The 27,809-nt window shown below is 41.1% G+C and overlaps 2 protein-coding genes across 2 annotated transcripts; one reads left to right on the top strand and one right to left on the bottom strand.

The window, feature by feature from the left end:
* Window positions 1–9,906: 9,906 nt before the first annotated feature.
* ppil4 (peptidylprolyl isomerase (cyclophilin)-like 4) lies at window positions 9,907–27,809 on the bottom strand. The gene is made up of 13 exons (XM_030722196.1): window positions 27,692–27,809; window positions 27,366–27,433; window positions 25,495–25,559; window positions 25,282–25,399; window positions 24,904–25,046; window positions 24,668–24,764; window positions 22,218–22,334; window positions 21,971–22,095; window positions 21,754–21,820; window positions 17,648–17,759; window positions 17,411–17,507; window positions 17,069–17,198; window positions 9,907–10,327 (listed from the first exon to the last, which is right to left on the bottom strand). Exons 1-13 carry the CDS (start codon window positions 27,759–27,761, stop codon window positions 10,127–10,129), a joined length of 1,410 nt encoding a protein of 469 aa, XP_030578056.1. The 5' UTR covers window positions 27,762–27,809; the 3' UTR covers window positions 9,907–10,126.
* Window positions 12,198–14,415, top strand: LOC115774781 (zinc finger BED domain-containing protein 4-like). Its single transcript, XM_030722193.1, has 2 exons — window positions 12,198–13,692; window positions 13,831–14,415. Exons 1-2 carry the CDS (start codon window positions 12,311–12,313, stop codon window positions 14,354–14,356), a joined length of 1,908 nt encoding a protein of 635 aa, XP_030578053.1. The 5' UTR covers window positions 12,198–12,310; the 3' UTR covers window positions 14,357–14,415.

Genomic DNA, 27,809 nt, shown 5'->3' with positions numbered 1-27,809 from the left:
AAAAGCTGCACTGAGGTCCAACAGGACAAGAACAGAGATGAGTCCACTGTCAGAGGCTCTAAGAAGATCATTGGTAACCTTCACTAATGCTGTTTCTGTACTGTGATGAATTCTGAAACCTGACTGAAACTCTTCAAATAAACCGTTCCTCTGCAGATGATCAGTTAGCTGTTTTACAACTACTCTTTCAAGAATCTTTGAGAGAAAAGGAAGGTTGGACATAGGCCTATCAACAGCTAAGACAGCTAATTGGAAACAAGAAATGTTATAAGGTGATGACTGGCTAGAGATCTGGGACAGAGCATCTTTAAAACACAGGACATCTCGGGCTGTCCTCAGTATGAATCGATTAGTGCCCACTAGAAGGGGTTCAAAGAAGGAGACCTGGTGAGCCTGGTGAAAGCCGGCCCCTCTGGTCTGGTCCCACAGAGAAGCTCCTGCAGCACAAACTTTCTGAAGCTTTAATTTAATAGAACCATGTCAGAACACAACTGCATCATCACAGACTGGGCAGAGTGTTGTGCATAATTAAAGTTTTGTGGGTATAAACTAGATGTTACTGTTGTGAATTTAAAGTGACTGAAAGTGCTCTTCCAATGTCACCGGTGGGAAATAGACTCATACAGCACCTTTCTAGTCAATTTGAGCACTCAAAGCAATTACTACTGCTGCTACTTCTACTACTACTACTACTACTACTACTACTACTACTACTACTACTACTACTACTACTACTACTACTACTACTACTACTACTACTACAACACACACACACACATTCATACAGCACTTTGCCTAAGCACTTTTGTTAACACACACATTCACACTCCGATGGATGCGCTGGGCAAAACTTGGGATTCAGTGTCTTGCCTGCGGATACTTCGGCTCATGGACGGAGGAGCCGGGGAACTGAGCCACACAATATTAGGCAGGTGGTTTCAGTGTGGTGGCCGATCACTATATTCTATGCAACATTACTATTACTACTTTTTATAGACACATATGAATTGATCTTAAATCAGAGCGTTCTCCATTGAAACCATTTTTTGTGTTTAAAGCTAACTATCTGTTGCATTTTTTAAATGACTTTTGGTTAGTTTTGTTCTCGCTCATGTTTCCCATGTTGCTTTCTCTTCACTGGCTCCCTGTTAAATCCAGAACTGAATTTAAAATCCCTCTGCTCGCGTATAAAGTCCTGAACACTCAGCCCTCATTATACCTTAAAAAACCTTTATTATACTGTCCCCGCAGAGCACTTGGCCCAGAATGAAAAAGGACATTTCAGCTTATTGTTATTAGGACTTGCCATACTTGTTGATTTACAGGCAAGCCTAACCAGCTCACTGAGCCCGCACCTTTGTGTTGTGTTTCAGTAGTTGGTCAGCCCTTTGAACATCTTCTTAATGACTGTGTGGGACCTTTTCCCAGGTCTAAAGCATGTGTTTGTTAACTGTATGCGTTTAACTGCAAGTTATCCAGTGACTTACCCATTGTACAACATCACCACCAAATCAGTTGTTGAAACACTGACCATCATAGCCCAGGCGACAATGTTTTGGCTCTCTTTCCTGTTGTAAGTTCTCCATTTCAGGCCTGGTTCACCGGTCTGAGTACAGTTATTGAACAGGTTTCAGATCAGAACTAAACCATTTCTGCTCCCCAGCAGCCACTGCTGTTGCTGGGGCATCTGCCTGAATCCAAGAAAGTGGAGCAGGTCAGTTTCATGTGCTCCTTCCCTCCTTGTTTTCAGACAGGCCCTCTCAGACCAACTTAATTTAGCATGATATTGATGTACTGATGACGCTAAACCTGTTCATCAGCGGTTCTATCTGTCACGATCCTGGCACTGTTGACAAAACCTGACCAGCCATGCACAGGGTTTAGAAAGATGAATAAAACCACAAACTCTGACTTACATAGAAGACTGTGCGGACAAGTGGGCTGTGCCAAGTTTGTTGGCAAATTTGAGCTGAAGAAGGGGCATTATCAGGTGCCTCTAGCTAAACAGGCTCAAGGAACTAATTCATTTATGGCACCTTCTGGGTTGTACTCATACAAGGACATAACTTTTTGCCTAAGGAATATCCAAGCCAACCTCCAGAGGTTAATCAGCTGTGTCATTACTGGACAGATGGGTTGTGTTGTTTACCTAAATGATGCTGTAATTTACAGCAACACTTGCAAAGACCATCTAGAGTGAATAAAAGCGTATTTCTTGCCACAGTCTTCCGTCCCTCGTGGCATTAAATACATCATTAAGTACCTCGAAGAGTTTTTGGCATGACTATAAAGTAGTTATGTCATGGTGGTGCAACATGCTGCCACAGAAGTCACCGAGCGGTTACTGTTTGTTTCACCTTTAAACCCAGAAAAGACCAAATCAGCACAAGCTGGAAAAACTGAAAATAGTGTGTGAATAGATGCATTAAGCATGAATGTGTTTCCAGTGAACATAATTTTAAAGGTGCATTGGAACACGTTTGTGCCTGCAGCATGCAAATGCCTTCACAAAGACTTAGTTGTCAGTCAGCTTATTTAGCTACTACAATTTTTCAAGAGTTAAAGCCCATAGCATGCCTAATTCCTATTTTAAGTGCTCTATTTTTAGTGTCACACCCACAAATTCCATTGCAATAGTGTTACCAGCACAAGCAGCAGAACAGCTTAGCAGTGCAAAACAAGCACACTTGAGAAAGGAAATTACATCATGAAGTGTTGTATTTGTGAGCATTTATGTCTGAGGTCCACTATATTTTAGAGGCAGATATTGCACTTCCATTTTAATCCTGTCCATCCATCATTATTCTAATGGCTTATTGGCCTACAGACTGTATATAAATGATGGACATGGCCACATGGCATCACCCTTTGGCTAGTGAAGTCCTGCTGTGAAGCTTCAAGTTGAGGGTTTTCACCATCTCTGTCTTGGTGAAGTGAGGGGCAGCTGTGACCGAGAGACCAATCGCACATATTAATCACTTAATAAAGCCCACCTGGCTCTTCCTCCATTTTGGCTCGAATGGGTAATTTAACCAAATGAACACAGTGTTGTTTTCAGTAAACTTGAAACCAGAAATTGAAACTATAAACTCATTAATTGTGTTTTATTGAGGTCATGGACAAAGAGAGCTGAAGTGTTACGTTCCTGAACGTGACCAGATGTCTTTTTGCAGCTGGAGGAGTTTGCCCCCTGCCGGCCATTGATTGAGGACTGAATCACTGCTGCACTGGCATCACTTTTCCCTTTTCAGGCAGGCACAGGAAGAACATGCCAACTCCACATAGGCAGGCCCCAGCTAGCCAGCAGGTCATGCACCAGCTTGCTGGCTGTGTAATGATCACTTAGGCATGCTTTAATATTATCCTACAGTCAGTATGTCAAAGGTCACACTTTCTTGGGACAACTATATGTAAGCAGGGCACACTGGGACACTAATGTGGAACAGGTGTTTTCCACCAGATAAATCACCACTTCTCAGCCGGCATGCATGTTTATTTCTGAAATAACATGATACTTTTGGTTCCTTAAAATGACATCTGAGTTTTCCCCTGTGTATTTACACCATAGAAAATGAGGAACAAGTACAGGTAATGTTGATGGATAACTTTTTCCGTGAGCAAGACTTTCCTAAAAGGGTTAGTGTAGGCTTGTTCTCTTTTAAGGTGGTCTTGTGAGTGACTTTAGTTGTTTTGTTTTGATTTATTCCTGGAAATACACGTGGCTGAATGTGAAAAGTGGCAGTGCAAGCAAGGACACTCAGAGATTAGTGCTGCTTATCTTGCATTCTTAATTACTTCTTGTGTGAATAAAAGTGATTAAGCTAGTTGCTGTCGAGTTATTAATGTAAAAGAAATAGGCTATCAAAAAAATGCTTGTGCACCACACAGTAAGATTACTTTAATGGTTGAAAGGAAATTGCAGAAATATGAAAAATGTACCATCAGAAGTTCATATCATTAATCATAAGTGCAACTGTTTTATCAAGCAAAAAGGTTCATTGGATTTAATTATTATATTATATATCGTGTATGTTTAGTGCCCGAGCACTGACAGTAAGAAGCCCTGTTGGATCTGCTGTTTATTATGATTCAGGCAAACGAATCACCTTTTTTGATTGCCTGAACATGCTCAAAAGATTATGAAATTTTCCACACGCGTCAGGTCTACGGAAAGTTTGTTTTTATTGTTTTCAGACATGGGTGTAAAATGCCACCTATAAAGATTCAGTCCAATTCAATTTTAGTTTTATAGCACCAAATCACAACAGTCTCCTCACACCACTTTATAATGTAAGGTAAAGACCTACAGTAACACAGAGAAAACCCAACAATCAAAACAGTCGAAAGCAGCTGGCGAGAGCGGGAAAGAAAACCTTCCGTTTAACAGGAAGAAACCTCCGGCAGAGCCAGGAGGGGCAGCCATCTGCCACGACCAGTTCGGGGTGAGAGGAGGAGACAGGACAGAATTGCTACATATCCAAGTACAAGTATAAATATAGAAGATCGATAGATAGGAAGGTCGGCGGTTTGATTCCTGGCTGCTTCGGGTTGCATGCCAAAGTATCCTTGGGCAAGATACTGAACCCCAAGTTGCTCTCTGATGCAAGTGTTGGAGTACGAATGTGTGTGTGAATGTTAGACAATAAAAGCACTCAGCTTAGTTACTCATGGAAGTGCTTGTACGAATGGGGTAAATGTAAACGTGTTGTAGAAGTGCTTTGAGTGCTCAGACAGAGTAGAAAAGCGCTATATAAGAACTAGTCCATTTACCATAGATAGAGAGATACTTTATTGATCCCACAAGGGAAATTATCGTGAAGGGTAGCTAGAAGAGTATTGTGGGTAATTAAGTAATTAAGCCCAATCACCATCCAAAGAGTCTTGCACTGTAAGGCCAGTAAGGTGGTGCAGGTTTCATCCATGTCCGTCTAGAATTGACCTTTTTAGCTATAAAATAACATTTTATAGTGCTGCTTGTGAGGTCACAGTGGCTACTACAAGTTTAAGACATCGTCAGTTATGGAAATACCCTTGAGGTGTTGAAGAGATAATACTTTCACAAGAATGTAACACAAAAATAAGCTATTACAAGAAAGGTCTTGTGTAAGTCTTCATTATTAGGACACAGATTTTTGGGCATATGAAGAGTTCAGTTTTTCAAATTTTCAACTGGGAATTTCACAGGCCATGTTGAGGAGTAACCCAACATAATGTGACTAGTGTAACAAATGACTTTCTACTGGGAGCAAACAAGTAAAGCCTTACTTTTCCATAAGTTTGAAGTAATGAGTAATACATTCCTTTTTATGAGTAACAACGTGAAGACAAGAGAAGCTCACATCATTTATAACCTTCTAAAAGATCTGATACAGGACCCCTGAGCAGTGTACAGTCTTATCAGGCCCACTTATCAGCATAATAAATTCTTTCACGCTTGAGGTAACAAATGAAGCCGCTGAGAATGTGTAGGAGGAGCAGTTTCCTTCCACTGCACTTGCATTACATTTGGTTGCATTTAGCTGTGCATCTGCAACTCCAAACAGAGCTTAAAATAGTTTCAAATGCTTTAAGCAGCCTTCAGTTCCCATGCTGTTTGTGTGAATTCAGACGTGCATTAAGCTCTGCTGACTGACAGTTGAAACCCTTTAAGCTGTAAGTTTAACCCCACAGTTTGACTCATTTCAGCGCTTCACCTTCAGTTGTAAATCGCAACAAATGACACCCTGTGCACCTGTTTGCACCGATCACAGCAATAGTCAGCTTTTTAGTTTCAGATTTGATTTTAGCTCCCAGTTTTTAGTCGATATTAAAATAAATACCTACATACAGCAGTATGGTTAATCATCTTTCAATCAATCGTTTCTTTTCTCCGTGCAAATCCACAAGAATCAGTGGAGGTGTAACAGACATGAGCTCAGGTAAGAGAAAACATAACTTATTGATGACTTGTGTACAGTATATTTACACTAAGTGTACTTTTGCGAGTCCATTAATAGCTCAGAGAGTATTATGTGTGCATGGCCCTGTGGTGTCCACAGTGTGTAAAGAATATGGACTGACAGCACAGCTTCCCATTCAGCGAGCCCAACAGTTCATTTCTCAGTGCTACTCGTCTTCTGTAAAGATGCTAACATGAGCAGAAATCAGTGCTCATGTCACAAGTGAACATCTTAACACTGTCATCACAGAGCCAGCACCCGTTTGGGTGTGCTGCATTCTTGCTGCGCTGTTTACAGGAAGTTAATGGTGATAAGGGGGTGAGCACACAGCGTAGGCAGCAGGGCAAGTCTCTACCAGTGGTTCCACTCGGGGGTGTAAAGGGGTGCAACCCTTTATTTCCACTCTCTTCTTTCGGTTCCAAAGGGTTCACCCTTTAGTTCCATTACTGCTCACCACACAACTCTCACCACCTACAAATCAATGCGTATTCGGGGAATTCAAAACAGTGTGTGCTAACTCTTTCTTAAGAGTTACATTTCTTATTCTAGAGATTACTAATGTCTGTGTTTGTGGTTAGAATAGTCATGTCAAGTTAATTCTGGAGAATGATAACACCCCACAAAGACCTATTTAAGGTTAATCTATTTCAGACACGAATTATCTTGAATTCGTGTCTGAAATAGACACGAAATAGGCATTTTTGTTGCCTAATAACTCATTTTTATCTCATTATTACCTCTGATGGAGCTTTCTGATAAGGAATAGCTACAAAGCAACACAGTAAATTAACCACAAAGGCGACTTAAAAATGAAAAGATATTTTAGACTGTACTTTAATTTTGACATATGACACATTCTTGTATGATATTTCATTCATGTGAATCAATGAATGCTCTATATTGTAAGGTAAAGACCCTACAATAATTACAGAGAAAACCCAACAATCAAAATGAGCTCCTGTGAACAAGCACTTGGCAACAGTGGGAAGAAAAAAACTCCCCTTTAACAGGAAGAAACCCCACAGCGCTTTTTGGTCATCTGTGCTTCCATTTCTTGAATTAGCCTCTCAGTTTTGCTTTTATGCGTCCCCTTTAAAGGTGGTGAGAGCTGCCACGTTAACAGCTGTCAGTGTACGCCATGTGTAATTACAACTTAATGACTTTTACACAGGTAAATCTGAGCCTTGCCTCAGCTGGATTCCATATGAGGAGCTGTCTGCCAGTGTTTCACACTCAAATCATTCTTAAACAGATGGCAAGAATCTCGTTCTTGTTCTAGTACACGTGCCTGGTGACATACCAGCTACACTGACTTGCTGGCAGCTTTCAGAGATCCTCAGAATGCATTCATCCATTCAGCTGTCAGAGGGTGGAGGGCAGGGCACAGTCTGGTTCATTCACACCAGTGCACGTCTTTGGACTAAAACTAGATGTGAAAAAACAAACATTTTAGTTCACTAAAATAATAAAAACTAGAATTCAAAAATAATAATAATAAAATAAAGTGAATTAAAAAAATGTAAATGAAGTAAAAATATAGAGTACATCTTCTTAGTCTTGCCTGATGTGGCTTTGATGCACGTTTATTTGGATGTTTACAAGACTGCGAGTCAGCTGCTTTCAGAACGTTCCGTGTTTTTAATTTCCTAAAGCTTGCTTCCAGGAAGATCTTCTGCATCTTCTCCATACTTAATACATAAAAAAGACTAAAACTAACACTGAAACCAGTAAAAACTAAACTGAAACTTAAACATTTTCAAACAATAAAAACTAAACTGAAAGGAGCCGACCCACTCTGGAAATGAACTGAATTAAAAACAAAAAAAGTCAAAGCAAAACAAAAAAAAAAACGATCAGAAAATTATTAACTATGATATCTGTGGTGCGATGCACTCTCTGGATGCTGCAGCTTGTTTTTAATGTGTGCTGCTGTCTACATCCTCTGCTCCACTGATCTGACTGCTTAGTCTGTGGGCTTCTCATATTATCTCAGCTTAGCATAAGTAGCTTTTTTTTCTGGTTACATGCTCATCATCAGCATCGCCAAGAAAAACAAATTCCACTTCCTCCGGCTTTTGTGTAGAAGTTACGTGAACTCCAGGGCTCATTTCCACAGATCTGACTCCTCACGTAGCCTAAAAAGTTGCAGCTTTGAGTGAAAAGACTCAGAGCAACTCTGAGCAAGGCAGGGACTGAAACCCTTACCTCACAGTAATAACACGCTCAGTTTTGGAGCTGTGGGCAGGCGCCAAGTCCTGCCGGAAATGAAATCTGTATCTCCATAAAGCTTTCAGCCGATGGAAGCATGAAGAAACCTCACACAGGCTTCTGTGCTTCACCACTCTTCCTCCAAGACTCCAGCACCTTGATTTCCAAATAACAAAATTTACTTTCATCTGAAACGAGCTACAGTCCAGTACATTTTCCCCTTACTTGTCAGAAGCAGAAGAAGAAGAAGAAGAAACAGCCTTTATTGTCCCACAGAGGGGAAATTTGGGTGTAACAGCAGCCGCAGTTATTATAAATATAAATAAAGATATAATAATTCACACTATTAAGAAAAGAATATATATAAAATCAACAAACAATATTAACCTTAATACTACTAATAATAATAACACTATATACAATGTGCATGATGTGCCGGACTATTTACAGTATATTATATATTATCCTACATTGTGTAGGTTATTGTGGTTTTTGTTGGGAGCAGTGATGGTTATAAAGTCTTACAGCTGCTGGGAGGAAGGATCTGCGGTAACGCTCCTTTGTGCATTTAGGATGCAGCAGTCTGTCACTGAAGGAGCTCTCCAGCTCAGCAACAGTTTCATGCATGGGATGGGAGACCTTGTCCATCAGTGATGTTATTTTGGTCAGAGTCCTTCTGTCTCCCACCACCTGCACTGAGTCGAGAGGACATCCTAGGACAGAGCTGGCTTTCCTGATGAGCTTGTCTATCCTCTTCCTCTCAGCTGTAGACAAGCTGCTGCTCCAACATACTGCTGCATAGAAGATGGCTGATGCCACCACAGAGTCATAGAAGGTCTTCAGGAGTGTCCCCTGCACTCCAAAAGACCTCAGCCTTCTCAGCAGGTAGAGTCTGCTCTGACCCTTCCTGTAGAGCGCATCAGTGTTATGAGTCCAGTCCAGTTTATTGTTTAGGTGAACACCCAGCATCATCTCTGCTTAGTATCAGGAATGTGTCAGTTGTAGCTCCTTTCCTGAAGATGTGTGTGCATGATCACTGACGCCAGTTTATTTTAGTGAGCTAAAATGTTTTTCACATCTATTTTTAAGGTCAGTTTTAGTTGACTTTAATAACTTTGCTCTACACGTTTATGTCTCTGGGAGGAAACCCAAAGACATGCATCAGGCTGCAGCCAGGAACCTTCTTGTTGTGGTGAAGTGCTAACCACTGCACTACCATGCTGCTTTGTGTGCGGCCAGACTACTCTGTGGTGGCCACCTGCCTTGGCTTTACCCCCCGTCCACAATTACAAAAAAAGCTCACGTCTTACCAGCTTACAGCAATTTCATTTTTATTTCAATAGCTCATTTTTTTCCCTCTTATCTCTTCTTCTTTAGTAACCATTAATAACCTCAAACCATAATGATAAGACCTAAAATATTCCCCTTGCAGGCACAAATGTTAGTTTCAAATTCAATTGTGGCATTTTGAGATGGTGTATGACCCCCTGCTCTATGAGGTGGGTGGAGGGAGACACCAGTGAATTCCCTCAGCACTGTGGTGACACCACCCAGCAATTTTCCATGTTGACATTTTCTAAATGTAAAAGACCCAGAAGTCAGAAAGTTGAAGGTTGGATATTAATCATCTACCACTTTTGTTCTAAATCATGAGTGAGTGAATGAGTGAGTGTTTTGGGGGGAGGGAGGGGGCAGAGGAAGTAAACAACACTTACTTGGTGAAATGTGCCATGGTATTTAAGTGAAGACAGACAAATGGCACGTTACAGTGAACTTTTAATTTACATATAAAAACATTTCATTGTGTTGATCTAGACAATGTGACAAAGACCTGATAATCACCTGACCAGTTCCCTTAAAGTCAAGGTCAAGTGATTTTAGAGGAAGTTTAGGATGATGAATATTCAGACACCATTTCATGCTGCTCACAGTTCAGTATTGTATATACAAGAACCATCAATCTTCCTCTATCCCCCCCCTCATCTGTATCTGCTCCTCTCTTTGTCCTTTGACCTCTTGGGGGAGCGGCTGCGGCTCCTGTCCCTGTGCCCTTTATCATGCCCCTCTTTTCCATGTTTGACCCGGGACTTGCTGTGTTTCCGGTCCCTGTCTCTTGAGCGGGATCGCGAGCGGGACCGCTGGCGGCCTCCTTTTCTGTCACGCCTGCCCTCCTCGCTGTCCTGGAGACAGAGAAAGGACACGAAGGGGAGAAACTTTAATAAAGCTGGTTGTCTTCAAGCCCACAATAGCAGACTATTCTAAGGCTTTCACAGGTATAAAACAATGTTTTTCATTAGCTGTCATGTTGAAAAAACATCAGGTATAAACAGTCTTCTCCAAAGAGGGTTGAAGGTGTTTTGCAGCCCTGATGCCGCTCGGCGCAGCTCGTTTCAGTTTCAGGAGATTCTGAAGGCGTGTGTGATGGAGGAAAAATAATTCAGTGACTGAAAATGACGTCCTCCCTGCAGAAATGACAAGATCTGTCAGCCAAGATTTATATCCATCACGGACAAGTCAAAACAGAGAGAGTGAAAACAGCCAAAAGGAATCTGAGCCGACACGAGTGTTCATCTGTGACAGACAAGATAACAAGATAAGGCGCAGGAACAAATTCATGTTTCACTTTTTACAAGATGATCACTTTTTTGTTGTTGTTCTCTGGGGATGGATTTACTCAAGCATGTGACTTTTTTTTTTTAAGATATGTCTTAAAAAAAAGTCAGACATAACAGAAAAATGAGGAGGCTTCTGTCGAGTACAGTAAAAAAAAAAAACTGCTCTAACTGTACGGTAACAGATTACGATGGTCATGTACGTTCTCCTTCAGATCCAGAAAAATCTTTATGTGACCTTTAAGTTACGCTTGTACATAAATTACCACGATTGAAATACCCACACTGTGTTGTACACTATACACTAAAGTGCCAAAATACTGCCAGTCATGTTGTAACAATGTAATGTCACATTTGTGCTTTTCTTTGTTAAACAAAAATGACCATAAACTCATGAGCATATGCTGCTATAGTCACACATGCTAACTGATTGTTATTGTCCAGTTGCACAGAACTACTGATCACCTGACAGACGTTCGGTGCCACCAGGACTTAAAGTGCATTATTCCAGACACATTTACACAAGTGTATCACATGACAAAAGGGGACAGAGATTAAAGACTTTAGAAAAAGAATAAAATCAAAAAGTCAATACTGACAAGGCAAATGTATAATAAACAAAAGACACAAGGAAACACATCACATGATAAGCCGGGGTTAGCTTGACATCTGTGAAAAACATGCTGACTGTTAAATTCCATATGATGCAGTTCAGCATGTGACACGATCTTCTGTGCAGTCACTGCAGAAATGAGAACAGAAGACTGTCCTCGGTGTGTGGGGCCACACACTGACAGATGGCTTTAATGGCAACAAGGAAACTCCACACATCAAAGGTCGGAGTAAACAATGGAGACTATCACTTGATAACCACATTAGGCTGCCAGCCAGGTAACTCCTCGCATGTAAACAGAGACGCTGGAGAACAAGCTCATGGACTTTTATAACTGGCGATGAGCCCAATCAACCAAAGAGGGCAATTCAACAAATATTTATATGCGATCCTGTGGTGAATAGGGACATTAAGTAAATAACACCAAGGACACAGAGTACAAATTTTTGGTACTCCATGAAATTGTTGTCAAACACAATCATGAAACTTGCTGTGGTTTTCCTGCTCCCTCCCAGTCCTACGGCTCCCGTTAACACAAAAAAGAAATAAAAAAACAAAACAACAGATAAACTTTTCAGAGGCTTTCAGGAACTAACAAAAAGAATCAAAGTCACAAATTGTGTGACTTTTGTTACAAAATGCCACTTTTCACAGAAGAGATTCAACAGTTCTGCCAAGTGAACATGAGCTCTGTTACTCTTATGCTACTACTACTACTACTACTACTACTACAACAAGGTGTGTCAGCAGTTTCTGCTACTGCAGACACACACCTCTCTCTCTGTGGCTCAGTGAGTGATAGGGTTTAAGCCCGGGATCCGGGATTCCCGGGAAATGCGATCAGAACCATTTCCCGTTTCCCGGGAAACGTAAGACGGGAAACCGGGAAAAAAGTCGCGCACGTCGATTTGTTGTCATACGGTAACATTGATGGGGTGATGAGTCAACAGTACTTACGGTATTGCGGTAACTCAGCAGAAGCGAGGCGCATACAGGCAATGATGTCTACGAACAGTTTTGTGTGGGGGCATTTTACAAAAATAGATAATGACAGCGCCAAATGTATGTTGTGTGACCGAGTCGTCAAATGTTCTGGTGGATCAACAAGCGGACTACGCAGACATTTAGAGTCCAAACATGACAAACACGAAGAAAGGCCATCATGTTCAAAACGTGCTAAAATGCTGGATGGCTACTTTAGCCGAGTTAGCAGCAAGTCTCTTGAAGAAATACTAGCGGAGATGGCAGCTTTTGATGGATTCTCCTTTAATAGTATGGCGAAATGTGAGTATCTGAGATCAGCACTCAAGAGGGATGGCTACACTCTCCCAAAGAATCCCACAGAAATCTCCAAGCAGGTTAGAGTGTTTGCGAACGAGGAGAAAATTAAACTGGCCGAAATGTTCCAAGACATGGTGAAGAAAGGGTTGCGTTTTTCGTTGACCATTGACGAATACACTTCTTCCCAACATAAGCGGTACATGAGCATAAATGTGCACGGTGCGCAAACTTACTGGAATTTAGGTGTCATACATGTCCGTGGAACAATGCCAGCAGAAAAAGTGAAAGCATTGGTTGACGATCAGCTTCAATGTTTCAAGCTTGACATGAACCAACACATTGTGTGCTGCACTACGGATGGAGCATCAGTGATGGTGAAGTTTGGGAGACTGGTGCTGCCGGAATTACAGCTGTGCTATGCCCACGCAGTTCACCTGGCTGTCACAGATGTGCTCTACCACCGTGCCACCTCTGATGGAGAGAGCAAAGCAAGTGAAGAAGAGGAGGAGAGCAGTGAAGACTCTGATGACGAGTTAGCTGTGTGCGAGGATGGGTATCGGTCAGTGAGAGAGGACATGTACAGGAGCGTGGAGCGAGTGCGTAAAATTGCGAGGCACTTCCACAAATCCCCAGTCAGCAACGACAAGCTGAGGGAATGTGTCAAACAAGACCAGGGGAAAGAGTTGGCACTCATCTTGGATTGTCGCACCAGATGGAACAGTTTGGCTGACATGCTGGACCGCTACATTGCACTACACAGACCAGTGACGAAGACCCTCGTTGATATCAACAATGCACTAATCATCACCAACGAAGAGCTTGCACTCATTCAGCAACTCAGCTCCTGCTTAAAGCCGGTGAAGATGGGAGTCGAATCGCTTTGTAACCGTGACACCACCCTCGTTAAAGCTGATGGGATTTTCATCTTCATGATTGACCAGTTGACAAAGCAGGACACCCCCCTGAGCCTTGAAATGAGGGATGCGATTGAGAGGAGATTCATGGAACGGAGACAGAAGAACTTGGTATCTTTGTATAGGTGAGCATTATTATTATTATTATTATTATAGTAGTAGTAGTAGTAGTAGTAGTAGTAGTAACGTAGCCTATTAATTTTGTGATCGGAGAATGAGGCCTTGGTCAATCCGCTCATTTTCATTACTATATTTTTTGGCAGGTACCTTCTGGATCCCGGTGTTCTAGTCGCACCAGCACCAAGGCCCACTGAGATTTTCACCATGCCATCAAGACAGATGCTGATACGGACGGCTAAGGGACTTGTGGAGCGTCTTTTCCTCGGCCGTTTCTCCGAAGAGAGCGCGAGCGAGGGTGATGCAGATGCCAGACCTACATCACCGACTGAAGACGTCTCAACTGAAGGGAACCTAGCATTGGATCTGCAGCAGGCCATTTCAATGACCACTACGCCGGCGTCAGATGAAATCAAAGAGGGTGACCTCATGAAAGTTCTGACCAAAGAGTTTTCTCTGTTCGAAGCTACAAACAGGAGACCGCCCCACCTGCAGCAGTTGTTTGATGCCCTGCATTCTGTTCAGGCTACATCCGTGGAGGCGGAGAGAGCATTTTCTATCTGCGGCCAATTTGTCACTAAACTCCGAAATCGCTTAAGCGCAGAATCTCTCGATGCTCTCTGCTTCTTAAAAGCACACTTTCAGAAAAAAAAGAAAGCTTCCGAATGTTAAAGTTAAGGAAATATTGACAGAAGGGTTCGTTTAATGCGAAAGCATTACTTTTCATTTCAGGCACGTTCAGCCTCCGTTTCAAGCGTTTTAATACACAGTTGTACTTCTTTCCTCTTTAATTTGTTGTTAATTTTATATTATTATATATTGTTATCTTGCATTATATAGCCTATAGTATATGCCTGAACAATAAAGAAATATCTGTTTAACTTCGAGTGTTTCTTTTCCTCGTTTGCAGCCACTTACTAACAATCATGAATTAGAATACGGGCCTAATGTGTGAAGAAGGTCTCATGAAATAGATTACTTAAACATATTTCGCTTTTAAAATGGAGTTGAGTAAAATATCTACAATATCAAAATAGGTTAAGCCAGACACAGGCTACAGAAGGCCTAATTAAAATAAAAATAAATAAAACCCACTTTTTCCCGGGATTCCCGGGAAATTGCTCGTCTTTTCCCGGGATTTGATTCATGCCATTTTCGGGAAAAATATTAAACCCTAGTGAGTGACAGCAGTCCAACACATTCCACCCCAAGGTTCACCTTTGGGCACTGACAGCTTCATTGTTCAGGTGGTTAGAAAAGTCAAAACAGAGAATTATTATAACAACTGGATTTTTCATATTTCCAAAACGACTTAAAAAAAACAAAAATTTACCTTTTAGAAAAACAAACTGATGTACGTGAACCACTGAAAACCAAAACTATGACCAAGACACACCTCTCAAGCTTGTGACTGTGATACTTCACAGATGATGATCAAAGATGCCAAAACCAGAGTTATGAAGGTAACCACAGGACAATATCCTGTCTCCACCCCCGCAAAAAGTCAAATATTCAACATTCAGAACAAGTGACTCACAAATACCTTGAAACATTCTTATTTGCATACCTGCCTGACTGGAAGTGACACTTCGATACTGGCATTTAGCTTTTTTTTTGGAATGAAACAGCATGAAACTAAAGTAATCTCACAAACAGTACTCTGATATTCAATTAACTCTTTCCCCTATAAAGATGCCATTTGACGACCTCCCCAATGATAAGTTTTGAAACCTCAATATATATCAATAAAGATGAGGTTTGATGACCTTAGAATAGGTTCCCAGTTTTTCCAAGGCTAGCCCTACTAAGCTGTATAGGCAGAGATCACATTCACTAACTTCTGATCTCATTTTGCTCTGGACGCAGGCCTGAAATATGACAGAAAACACTCAGTTCGGCGCCTGGGTGGCTTAGTGGTGAAGCCGGCGACCACATACATATGCCGCGTTGCGGTGCGGGCGGCGCGGGTTCGCGTCCCGGCCTGTCGCCAATTTGCCTGCGTGTCTTCCCCTGTATCTTTCCCCCATTTCCTGTCTCTCTCCACTGCCAACAAAAGCCGCTGTGGCCAAAAACGCAAAAAAAACCAAACAAACAAACAAAAAAAAACAAAAAACACTCAGTTCAGACAAGAGAAACAAGGATTACCTGTACTAGGCACCAAAAGGGAAAGAGTGAAGATATTCACCAATGATGATGGTGAAATCCGGGGCCTAAACAAATCTGATCTGGTGACTCTGGAGGCCATCTGAAGACAGCGAACTCACTGTCATGTTCAAGAAACCAGTATGAGATGATCTGAGCTCTGTGACATGGTCATCAGAAGATGGGTATGCTGTAATCATATAAGGGTGGGCATGGCCAGCAACAATACTCAGTTCAGCTCTGGCATTTAAGCAGTGCTCATTGGCTACTAAGAAGCCGAAAGTATTGCAAGAAAATATCACCGCCGCCTCCAGCCTGAACCGTTGATAAAGGCAGGATGGCTCCGCGCTCTCTGACCCCGCCATCCGAATGTCACTGCAGAATTCGAGCTCATCAGACTCAAGCGATGCTCTCCTGCATATTGTAATCAGTGGCTATTTGAGTCGCTGTCATATAAGTCTAAAGCAGTCTGGCCATTCTCCTCTGACCTCAACCGGTCGCGGCAGATGACTGCCCCTCCCTGAGCCTGGTTCTGCTGGAGGTTTCTTCCTGTTAAAAGGGAGTTTTTCCTTTCCACTGTCACCAAGTGCTGCTCATAGGGGGTCGTTTTGACTGTTGGGTTTTCTCTGTATTATTGTAGGGTCTTTACCCACAATACAAAGCGCCTTGAGGCGACAGTTTGTTGTGATTTGGCGCTATATAAATAAAATTGAATTTTATTTATATAGCGCCAAATCACAGTTTGTTGTGATTTGGCGCTATATAAATAAAATTGAATTGAATTGAATTGAATTGAACCTCTGACCCCAACAAGGTGAGAGAAGCATCCAGAGAAATCCAGGATATTTTCTCTCTGTAAACTCTAGAGACGATCATGTGGGAAAATCCCAGTAAATCAGCAGTTTCTAAAATACTTAGACCAGGTCATCTGGCACCAACAACCATGTCATGTTCAAAGTCACTTAAATGACTTTTCTTCCCTTTTCTGATTCTCAATTTTAACAGGTTCTCATGGCCAAGATTCTCAATCTTGGCCATGTCTACATGCCTAAATGCACTGAGTTGCTGCCATGTGAAACTCAAGATCATTAGATACTCATTATTGAACATCTAAAAGGTTGTACCTAATGAAGTGGCCAGTGAATGTATAGGTGTGTCACTAACAGAATTAAAACTTTAAAAATAATTCTTCCTGAACAACCAGAGAGAAAAAGTAAAAACGTGTCATGGAATGACAAGTACCTTGCGTTTTTTGGACTTCCTGCTGTCCTCATCATCGGAATGATGGTGCCTTTTCTCCTTGTGTTTCTTCTCAGAGTGACGATGACTCTGTGCCTCCTCTTCTTCCTCAATTATCAGGTTATACTTGGAACTTTTGGGTGAGTTATGGAAATCTCCAGGAAGCTGAGAAAGTCAGTGCTGAAAGGTCAGCCAACTCAAAAAAAAAAAAAAAAAAAAAAGAAAGGGGGATGGGGGGGCACATGGCACCTGGCACGTATGGCTGCATACTGCACAATGATGTGTTGTGGCATGAAGTGGAAAAACTGGAAAATTCAACTCCAGCCTATTGACACACAAGGATACTCTTGTTTTGGCTTCGCCTGATCCTTCAGAGCCAGTTTGGATCGGTTCTCCACATCCTTCTCGTAGGTTTTGAAGTCGTCTTTAGTATACTTTCCCCCTAGGAAACAGAGAGGGCTGTGAAGGTCACAGCTAATGAAAAGGCATGGTAACACAAAGTGAGGAGGACAACAACACAGAACAGGGGCTAGCCTTACCTTGGTAAACAACAAGGATACATTTTGCAAGCCTTAAGCTTACCTTTCCCTTTCCATTTGATCTTTGCAACAGACTGACTGAAGTCTACGTGAATGCGTCTGTCATCAATGAGCACATTGTCCATTTTGAAGTAAGCTTTCTCACAGTCTTCTTGCTGTGGAGACAGAAGGTGGGAAAATGGGCTCTTACAGTGGATTTCCTTGAACTTTCAATATACATTAAAAGAAAAAAAATCTAAATAAATTAAAGGTGGTGGTGGTGGGGAGGGACGCTGGGGTTGTACAGTAGAATTATGCCTTGATTCAAGGGTGTTCAAAGCCCATCTCACAAGAACAACTATGAACCCTTGCCTGCTGCCACCATGACATTTGCATGTGCATGCCAAATGGCAACCTCCACCAACAGTGAAGTGCTACGAACTGTAGCTCCTCTTACAGCCACTTGAGGCTGGCTCCTAAAGCAAATCATTCTCCACAGACTCCTAAGTTTACAGCAGTGCTGCTTGGTACACAAAATAGTTTTGGGCTCTATAAACAGTTTTCCTGTTCATAAAAACTTTGCAGTAGGCAATGGGTCGTTTTTTTTTACTCTTTCATTCACTTATTATTAAGTTTTAAAGTCAGCCACAGCCACTCTGACTTACAGGTTTGCTGACATAGCCAACTGTGGTGGTTAGCTGTTCGCTAGGTTTCACCCCTGCTAATTCTGAACTGCCCCCCCCCCCCTGTGTTTTTAATGGATTTATCTGACCAATAAGAAAAATCCTGTTGTGTTGTCCAGATGGTCCAAGACATTTTAGTACTTTATAGTGTGTTAGCATTAATTAGCTGATATGTGTGTTTTTATGTTCTACTCATTCAATATATAGATGTAACTTGCTAACCAAGCTAGCTAGCATTACCTAATAACTTAGCACACTCTGGTCTAAATATGGTCACTTATGGCTCTACAATACTAACAAGACCAAAGCACTGATATTGTTGCAGAATCCAAAGTGAAGTCCATCTTTTATATACAGTCTATGGTGCAGACCGGGGCCGAGTCGGTTTCATCGGGAGACCTGCAGACCCTTTTCATGAGGGCGTGTAAAACCTCACATTTAAGTTTTCACAAGCTTATATATAGCAGACAAATATAAGCACATCTGTGCATATTCTTGGTGGGCATGCAGGAATTAATGCGACAGCAGCCATGTGAAACAAAACTCAAGACTGATAACATGAAGTTACTGGAAACTGAAATCAGTAGTTGTCTGTATCCTGTGTAGATACTCCATTAAAAATTATGAATAATTATGATTCTTTATGATATTTATAATCATTTTAATATTTTTAATTTAAAAAATCTGGTATTAATCTTTAAAAAAAAAGAAAAAGACATCTGCAAGTGACACTGGTAAAGTCACTTTAAATTTTAACTAAGCTAATCTAAAATTTGACTGAATCTTCTCAACATTAATGAACCAAGCAAACAATAATAAACCCTCTAAATAACAGCAGTGGTTTTCTGCCAGTCATGCACTGCAGGACATATCATTTCCAATAAGGACCATTATCACTGCCTGCTACCAGATATCTGAGAACAAGGAAAAGCCTTGAGAAAGCGTTTGATTTCAAGTGCCTAATCACAGAAGCTCAGACTGCCAGCACAGCAATGGGTAAGGTCAGCTTCCCCATATAAAACCCTCTGTGAATTGAATATATGCGCCAACCAAAGGAAAACCCCTTGGCTGGTGCTCATATTCCATCTTCATGATGGCATCTTTGTGTCTCATTAAAAAAAAACAAACAAAAAACAAAAAAACAGCTTATATATATTTCCTCACATTGTTTCTGGAAGCCAATGGTAAAAAGAAACTGAGTGAAAACACATTTCATCTGTAACAAACCACCCATCACCCTCTAATGGTTTAAATATTCACTGCACCTCCCTTTTTGTCCCATTTCACTGCCATCCAGAGCTATCAATGAATATTCAAAATCTGATTAATCAAATATAAAAAAAAAAAAAAAAAAGGAACATACATGAATGAACAACTAAAGGTAAACAACACTGGACTAATTCTAACTCTTAAGCCGTTTTTATTTTGTATAGATGGTTAATGGTAACAGTAAGGTAAGTGAATACATTAGCAATAACAGCTGAAGTGTCAAATTCAATTCCAGAGCGATACTGGGAAATCGGGATCAAATCAAGCCCCAAATGTAGTCCTGGATTTCTGTTAATAAAGGTCTCAACAAACAACTCACAGAGGCTTTGTGTTCCAAAGGCTTGAACATGATAACAGTTATATGTAAAATTTAAATTAAAAAAAATGAAGGCAAAAGAGTTTGGATTATGTCGTCTACCTATTCAATACAAAGTAGCTTTCTAGCATGAAATTTGATAGCACACAAAAACCTTTAAAATGTAAATGAAGGCCGATGGCCGACCGAGTAATTCCCTCTGCTATAATGAAACTTGTTTGTACAACAGAAAGATACTTTTGTTACGCAGCTGCACACCGATCAGTTCAGCGACTCTGTCACATCGCCGTAATCTGATTGTGTGGTTTCAGAATGACAAGACGGTGTGTGACATCCTTTCATACCAAACGGACACACGGGCCTCTCCTTTTACTTCCCAAATCTAAAGAGACTCTTGAGATCGTCCGCCTTCAGAAGGAACCTTTTCGTTGATGTGCTATTCTGTGTTAGCTTGCGTGTTAGCATGCAGGTGTAGTGGAGGTGTGTCTGTCTGCTTAGTTTCTTGCGTTTTTGCGGACTATGCCTTAAATTTCACAAATGTGGCTTGGACTACTTCAATAACAAAAGATGTGGGAATAATGGCAGAGTCAGTGACCACTGGGGGGTGGGGGGAAAGAGAAGAGAGCAGAAGAGAGCCAGAGTTTAATAACTGCTAATGCTTAAATACAGCAGTGGTGTATAAACACACAGAGAGAGAGGCAGCCTCAGAGGAACCCAGCTGATGGTTCCATAAATGTTTCACACTGAGGCTGCTGTTCAATGCCTTCATGGCAGAGCTCCCTCAGGGGGTCAAGTATCCATTCTATGTAATTTAATCTGATTATTTTGTCTGTTTAATTTGCAGTGCGCATGCTTAGAAAGCTTTTTAAAGACATGTTTATGTTGGAATACATGTTTCTCTACAAGTACCTATGAACTGCCTTATACTGTTTTGCCCTCTTGTGGACATAATGAGTTTGTTTATGAATGAGTAACCAAATGTGACTGGGACACCTTTGACGGCCCCAGGTGGTGCACATGAAGGTGTAAAACACGTGGTCTACAGAGACTTCACTATAGTCAGGGAAAAAACCTCAAGCTCCATAATTGTGTTCCTCATTATCTCATGATAGATTTATGAGTTTATCACAGGGAAGTTGCTCTTAAAGAGCTCTAAGTAATTACAGTCATAACCCGGGGCAAATTCCACAAAATAAATGTTCTATGATTTTTATTTTCATAGTAGACAGCAAGCCGACAGCAGGTTAATGATAAACACAGTATTATATAATACATTTAGGTCTCACTTCTCTATTATAATGATTCCACTTGGAACAAGTGGATAAAGTACGTAACCCCAATTAGAGCCGGGTTTCTCCAACCTCTCATCACAAGAACAAACTGAGTTTTTGACCGATTTCCATTATTAATCTCCTGCCACAGTTTCTCCATCTGTTACTTTTACTACATATACTGCATTTTACTCTACTTATAGATACGCTTTCCTTATTGTGCACAAACACAGCACACAAAGCCACTGCTCCCACCACTGCCACAAATACAATGCAATACAGTGTAGTTCTATGATAAATACTCCTGAAATGCAGCGACCCTTACAGGTCAGTGTGGAATAAGAAACTGAGCTTTAAAGGTGAAAAGAATAAATAAACTGTAGATTTAAGAGAAGCCCAGATCTATTTATTTTTCCATTTCCACCCCCAGCTAGTTACAGCGTGACAGTAAAGGCAACAGTTGGTTTGATGTATACACACAAACATGTCATTGGGGACATGCTAATCAGTGAGCTAACCAGGCTAACCAAGCACCTTAAAAAGCTCTATAAATAAAATGCATGATGATGATTAAGGAAAAAATACAGAACTTTCCTTTAAAATGTCAACACATCACCACTTACACACTTACCTTTTCAAACTCTATAAAAGCGTAACAGAGGGAATCTCCAGTTTTCCAGTCTCTGATGATCTCACAGCTACAGAGAACAAAGGATTATTTTGACGTTACGGTCGGACAATGTGGAACTAAAGCAAAACGTAAGCACAAATAAAACTTCATAAGGCACAGGTCTTTCATAAATAACTGGAAAACAAAACATTTTGTAGCATTTGGAGGTAAGCGTCACCTTTTTATGAGTCCAAAGCGAGAGAAGATGATTTCCAGGTCCTCGTCTGTGGTCACTGGGTTCAGTTTGCACACAAACAGCACGTTCTCTGGAGGCTTCACATCTGCGTCAGGGAGGTCGCCCACCTGGAGGGAGGTTCAACAGAAGAGTGTATAAATGTCACACACACACACACACACACACACACACACACACACACACACACACACACACACACACACACACACACACACACTCTTCAGCTTACCATCTCCAGCAGGATAGCCTGGGTCTTGGCGTCTTTCTCCAACAGCTTCTCCTCCAGTTCCTCGGCTCCTTTCCCATCCGTGTCGTCGATCACTTCATCTGCACCGATACGGCCACTCTGCACAGCCACGGCAGAAACATATGTGGTTACTTACAGTACTGTGCAAAAGTCTTGAGCCACCACTCATTTCTTAGTGTTTTGCTAAGCCAGTTATTAAAGTGGTCTTGAGCAATAGTTCTCCAGGCTTTCCGAAGGTTTTCCTTCTTTGGGCATTGGCTGCTTTCTCACTGTAAGTCCAGTCCTTGTACCTGTTCATATTCAGAGGAATTTGGGTCTTTTTTTTATTGCAGATATTTGAAAGTAAACTTTGAATTTACACTTTATGTTGGTACCTGGAACATAACATTTCCATTTTGATAAGTTATGTTTACTCTTTGACAATTGAAAATGTGAGCTTCCATTTGTCTATTGCCATATTCTTAAAAAAAAAAAAAAGATGTATTTACTATTTTTCATTCATTTATTAATAATAAATATACTCCATGTATTTTATTTTATAACTAAAAACAAAGATAGCATTTTATTTCAACCCCAGAATCTGCTATAAATTACTATGATATCCTTCTGCAAGTCAAGTCAAGTCAAGTTTATTTATAAAGCACATTTAAAACAACGACGTTGACCAAAGTGCTGTACAAGATCTGTAACCCCAAGGACTATACTAAATAAAAATAAAAATATATAAATAAATAAATAAAATAATAAAATAAAAATAAATAAATAAAAACATTAAGAACAATAAATAACATAAGAAAATTAAAAATTAAAACGTTTAAAACAAGTACCATAAAATACCATAAAACAATCATCTAAAAGGAGGTAGCACTGCAGCCAAATGCCAAGGAAAAGAAATGTGTTTTTAATAGAGATTTAAATGTGTGTATCGTCTGAGCTGTGCGGATATGGAGAGGTAGATCGTTCCATAGCTTTGGTGCTGCTGCTGCAAAAGCTCGATCACCTCTCTGTTTTAGTCTGGTTTTAGGCCTCTGTAAGAGCAGCTGGTTCGATGACCTCAGAGCTCTTACAGGGGTGTGACAGTGAAGCAGCTCAGACAGATACAAAGGTGCCAGTCCGTTTAAGGCTTTAAAAGTAAGCAATAAAATCTTAAAATCGATTCTAAAACGGACAGGGAGCCAGTGAAGGGATGACAGGACTGGGGTAATGTGTTCATGCTTTTTTAAACCGGTTAAAAGACGAGCTGCCGCATTCTGGACTACCTGCAGGCGGCGCACAGATGATTGATCTATGCCAAAGTACAGAGAATTACAGTAGTCCAGGCGGGAAGTAATAAAAGCATGAATAACTTTTTCCAGGTCCTGCTGTGGGAGATAAGGTTTTACCTTGGCAATGACTCTGAGTTGGTAAAAACTGATTTTGGTAACAGCACTTACTTGCTTCTCCATTTTAAAACTACTATCTAAAATGACACCCAGATTTTTCACAGCATCACGACAGTGAGGAGCCAAATGACTCGGAGTCATTTGGCTGTTTGCAAGCTGTTTTATCCAGTTTCTCAGCATCAAGAGTTTCCCGCACTGCTGAGAGTATATCAGTCATGCTGTATATCTATATAAGGTATTACTGTGAAAAATATGGACAAGGGGAAGTACTTTTTTCCGCAGGTGGAACAAACTGGATTTCAGGCCCAGATCATACGGTAACACGGTAAAAAGAACCAGGACATGTGCCGTAGATTTACTAATGGACAATCCTCATTGCTAACCAGCAGGCTGCTGTTGTGGCACTCCTTGATATGATTCAGCTGCTTCCCACAAGAGGATTATGTGGTTTTATGTACTCCAACTTCATCATCTTAAACTGCAGCCGGTGATGGTAGCCCGTGCTCTGCTTTGGGGCTCCACCGTATGATGGAGGGTCACTCGAACCAGAACCTGCAGCAAATGGAGGACTGGTTCACGCGCCTCCATATCAGGCTCACTGAGAACAAAGACTACTGATGACAGCTGCAGTCCATCATAGTCAGGGCTCATCCACATCTTGAGGTGGATGTGGAGATACAGAGACTCACTAAAGAGACAGCTGATTATAGTGTTCTGCTTTTTCTATCAATGCACTTTGCAAATAAAATATTTGCAAAGGGGGAAACGGATAATTCATTTAACAACACACATAGCCTCCTCCGCACCACGAATCCATGGGAATCACATTAATAATAACTGAGATGTTTTCTCCACTTTAACCACAATCTGTGTGCAAAAATATTTTTGAGCAATTTCTCTAACAGACTGATTGAGCTCAACTGCCAAAAGGACAGGTATAACACAATACTTAAACTGCTGTAAGGAAAAACACTTCACAAATACATATCTTTTTATCTTATCTTCATTATCTTAATTGTTAATAGTGTGAAGCTGTGGTCCTATACTCACATCCAGCTGCTCTTTGGTGGGTTCGGGTGATCGATCAGGCACTGGCAGGTCAGGGGGGTCATCGAACGGGTCATCCAGGATCACTGTGTGGTTTATCCTGCAGCAAAAAGGCCATATATGTTATATAACGAACAATAAGCCCTGAGGTTTCGCTAAAAAGTGATAAGGAACGCAACAGTAACACTATTCCTCGAGCTGATAAAACTTCAAGCGCAATATAGTTTATCTTGGCTCACCTGATATCCTGAAATGGGACAAAATCCTTGTCAACAAAGGCCTCATTGATTTTCTTCAGGATGTCCATGCCCTCTGTCACCTCCCCAAACACTGTATGAACTCCATCCAGGTAGTCCAGGTTCTCCCCAGTGGTGATTAGAAACTAGGAAGAAGTATAAGGTACCTCTAGATAAAGATTATTATGTAGAACATTCTGAGGGTACACTTTTAAATATTTCAAATATGTTCACAGCTATGATTTCTGTACGACTGCTGAATATGTTGAATGATTATGTAATCTGATGAACGGATGATGAATAAATATGTATTTTTTTCTGTGGTTTCTGGTCTGAAGGCTTTTTCTATCTTGGCAAACAACACCGAGTGTCCCCATTCACCTGAGAACCATGCTGATCACTTCCATTGTTCACCATGGACACCGTCCCCTTCTTCTTGTGTTTGATGCGTGGAGTTTTCTCTGCATCAAAAAAGCGTGCCTGGTCCCCATACAGTTTGCTAATAAGACACAACAGAGAGCATCTTTATTTTTGTTCAACTGCTGCTGTCTCTCCGACCACTTAAAAGAAGAAGAAGAAAAAAAAAAAAATCACCTATACACCGACTCTCCTCCACGGCCTGTGCCGGTCGGATCTCCAGCCTGCAGAATGAAGTCTCTCTGAAAAGGAGAGGACGAGGTTACAGCGTGTCTAACACAAACACAAATATGACATGAACAGGCAGAAAAAAGTGCAGAATCTTCTTTAGAGCCTGAAAATTTATGGGAAAATTTCAGTATAAACATTTAACATAAAATTTGTAAAATCTAGATAACATTTAATATATGGATAAAATTTGGCATGTGACAACCAAAGGGTTCAACATAACCAAAGGCCCAACGGTCCAGGGCCTGTAAATGCTGAGCGTGGGTTTCCTTTACACAGTGACAGCATCATTTTTTTTGTAAACTCTGCTGCAGATTCCCAGCAGCTGCTCATTTTCCCCAGCAGGGGAAAATGTTGAACACTACGAGGTATTCTGCTATTCTGTCTAAAATATATTGATTAGAATAGAATAGAATAGAATAGAATAGAATGCCTTTATTGTCATTATACAGGATGTACAATGAGATTGGAGGGCCACTCCTGTTCAGTGCCATGTAACAGAAAAAATAAACAGGTCTGTGACTTCTGATAATTTAACAGTAATGAAATATTTCCCAGCTGTTATTTACAGTCGAGATCTGTTTTAAGTATGTTTTAGGAAAAACTGTGCAGTCACAGTTTAAATTTAGGCAGTTTCACATTTTTACTGTATGCCAGGGTAATAAGAAATCCCAATGATCTATCATCCATCTTCTGCTGCTGTTTGTCCTTGCCACTAACTCCTGCTTATCACCTGATCCAGCCCTAACTATAAGCCTTATCAAAAAGGAAAGTTTTAAGCCTAATCTTAAAAATGGAGTGGGTGTCTGTCTCCCAAATCCAAACTGGGAGCTGAATATGATCTCTCCAGTAAGTCTTAGGTCTGCCCAGGGGCCTCCTCCTAGTAAGACGAATCCACATCTCACCTCCTTGGTGCCTCACCTAGGAGGCATCCTAGTCAGACGCCTGAACCACCTCAACTGCCCCCTTTAATGTGGAGGAGTAGTGGCCCTATTCTCAGTCCCTCCTGAAAGACCAAACTCCTCACCCTATCACTTTGTGAGAAACTCAGTTCTGCCGCTTCTATTTGCAATCTCATGCTTTTGATCATACCCAGGTTAGTGACAGACGGCATGACTTTTGAGCACAACACAAAAAAAAAAAATGCCTCCATATGGCTGCATCTACTGCTGAACATTCAGCTGAGCTGAGAAACATGCAGGTGCTAAACAAAGAGTAAATAATAAACTGGGAGTGTTTGGGGGTTTGTCCTGCTGATAAAGGTGAGTCGGGGGAACATGGATGAAGCTGTGTGGACTAATTGTCTCAAGAAAGTTGTGGCTAACGCTTTGAGCTGGATCTCAGTTCAGCTCACTATTGGTTTCTGCTGTGGGAACAAGTGTCAACAGGTCCTCCAGTAGTGCTCTATGGAAGAAGGTAGTGGTGTCCCTAGCTACTAATTTCATAATCTGTTAAAAGGAAATTAAAACTTAAACTACTCAACTAATCTGAAGATAAGAAAGCAACCAGAGTAGTAGTAACAGCAGTCTCTTTCTTGCAGGTTAACATCTACATGCTGGTTTACAAATTCGTTTTGCTGTGATCACAACAGTTTATTTTCATATTATTACGAAGTGTAACTTGAACTCTGCCACATTAGCTTGGTACAGGATGCAAATACAACACTGCTTACACCCATCATTACTGCTGCCTGCCCTACATACTGTCCTCCTGTCGATTTAACGTGTGGTCACGTTACAAATGTCATGTTTGCATACATAAGCAACCTCTGGGACATGCTTGAACAGATCAACACGGTTTACACGGGAATGTCGCTTTACCTGCACATTGTGGATGAGGCAGTAGTTGTAGTATTTTATCTTGCATAATTTCAGAAAGTTTAGGCAAGCTGAAAAAAAAACAGAGAGTCCAAATTAAACCGACAGTCACTACAGTTAACTAAATCTTTATTAACAGAGTACATTCAGCGTTACGATGTACGCGGCAGACCGGCTAACGTTAACTACACAAGCGAACAGCAAGCAAAGATGCTAACCACACTAGCTAGCACCCACTCATTCTGTAATTTAACGTCCCAGTGGGTGACCCAACCAGCAGCCACTTCCAGAAATTACCTACCACTAAGTGCAAAATTTTATATTCTTACTTTTGGGCCTTTCTTCTGTGAACAAATCGATTACGATATCGCCCAGAGTCGTTTCAAGGAGCACCGCCATGCTGACGTTCCTCTTCTCGCGAGATGAATATCTGCGCCTGCGCAGTTT

This window comes from Archocentrus centrarchus, chromosome 24, assembly GCF_007364275.1.
Source record: "Archocentrus centrarchus isolate MPI-CPG fArcCen1 chromosome 24, fArcCen1, whole genome shotgun sequence".
NCBI lineage: Eukaryota > Metazoa > Chordata > Actinopteri > Cichliformes > Cichlidae > Archocentrus > Archocentrus centrarchus.
The sequence above is the reverse complement of the archived record's forward strand: the minus strand, read 5'-3'. Positions and strand labels throughout refer to the sequence as shown.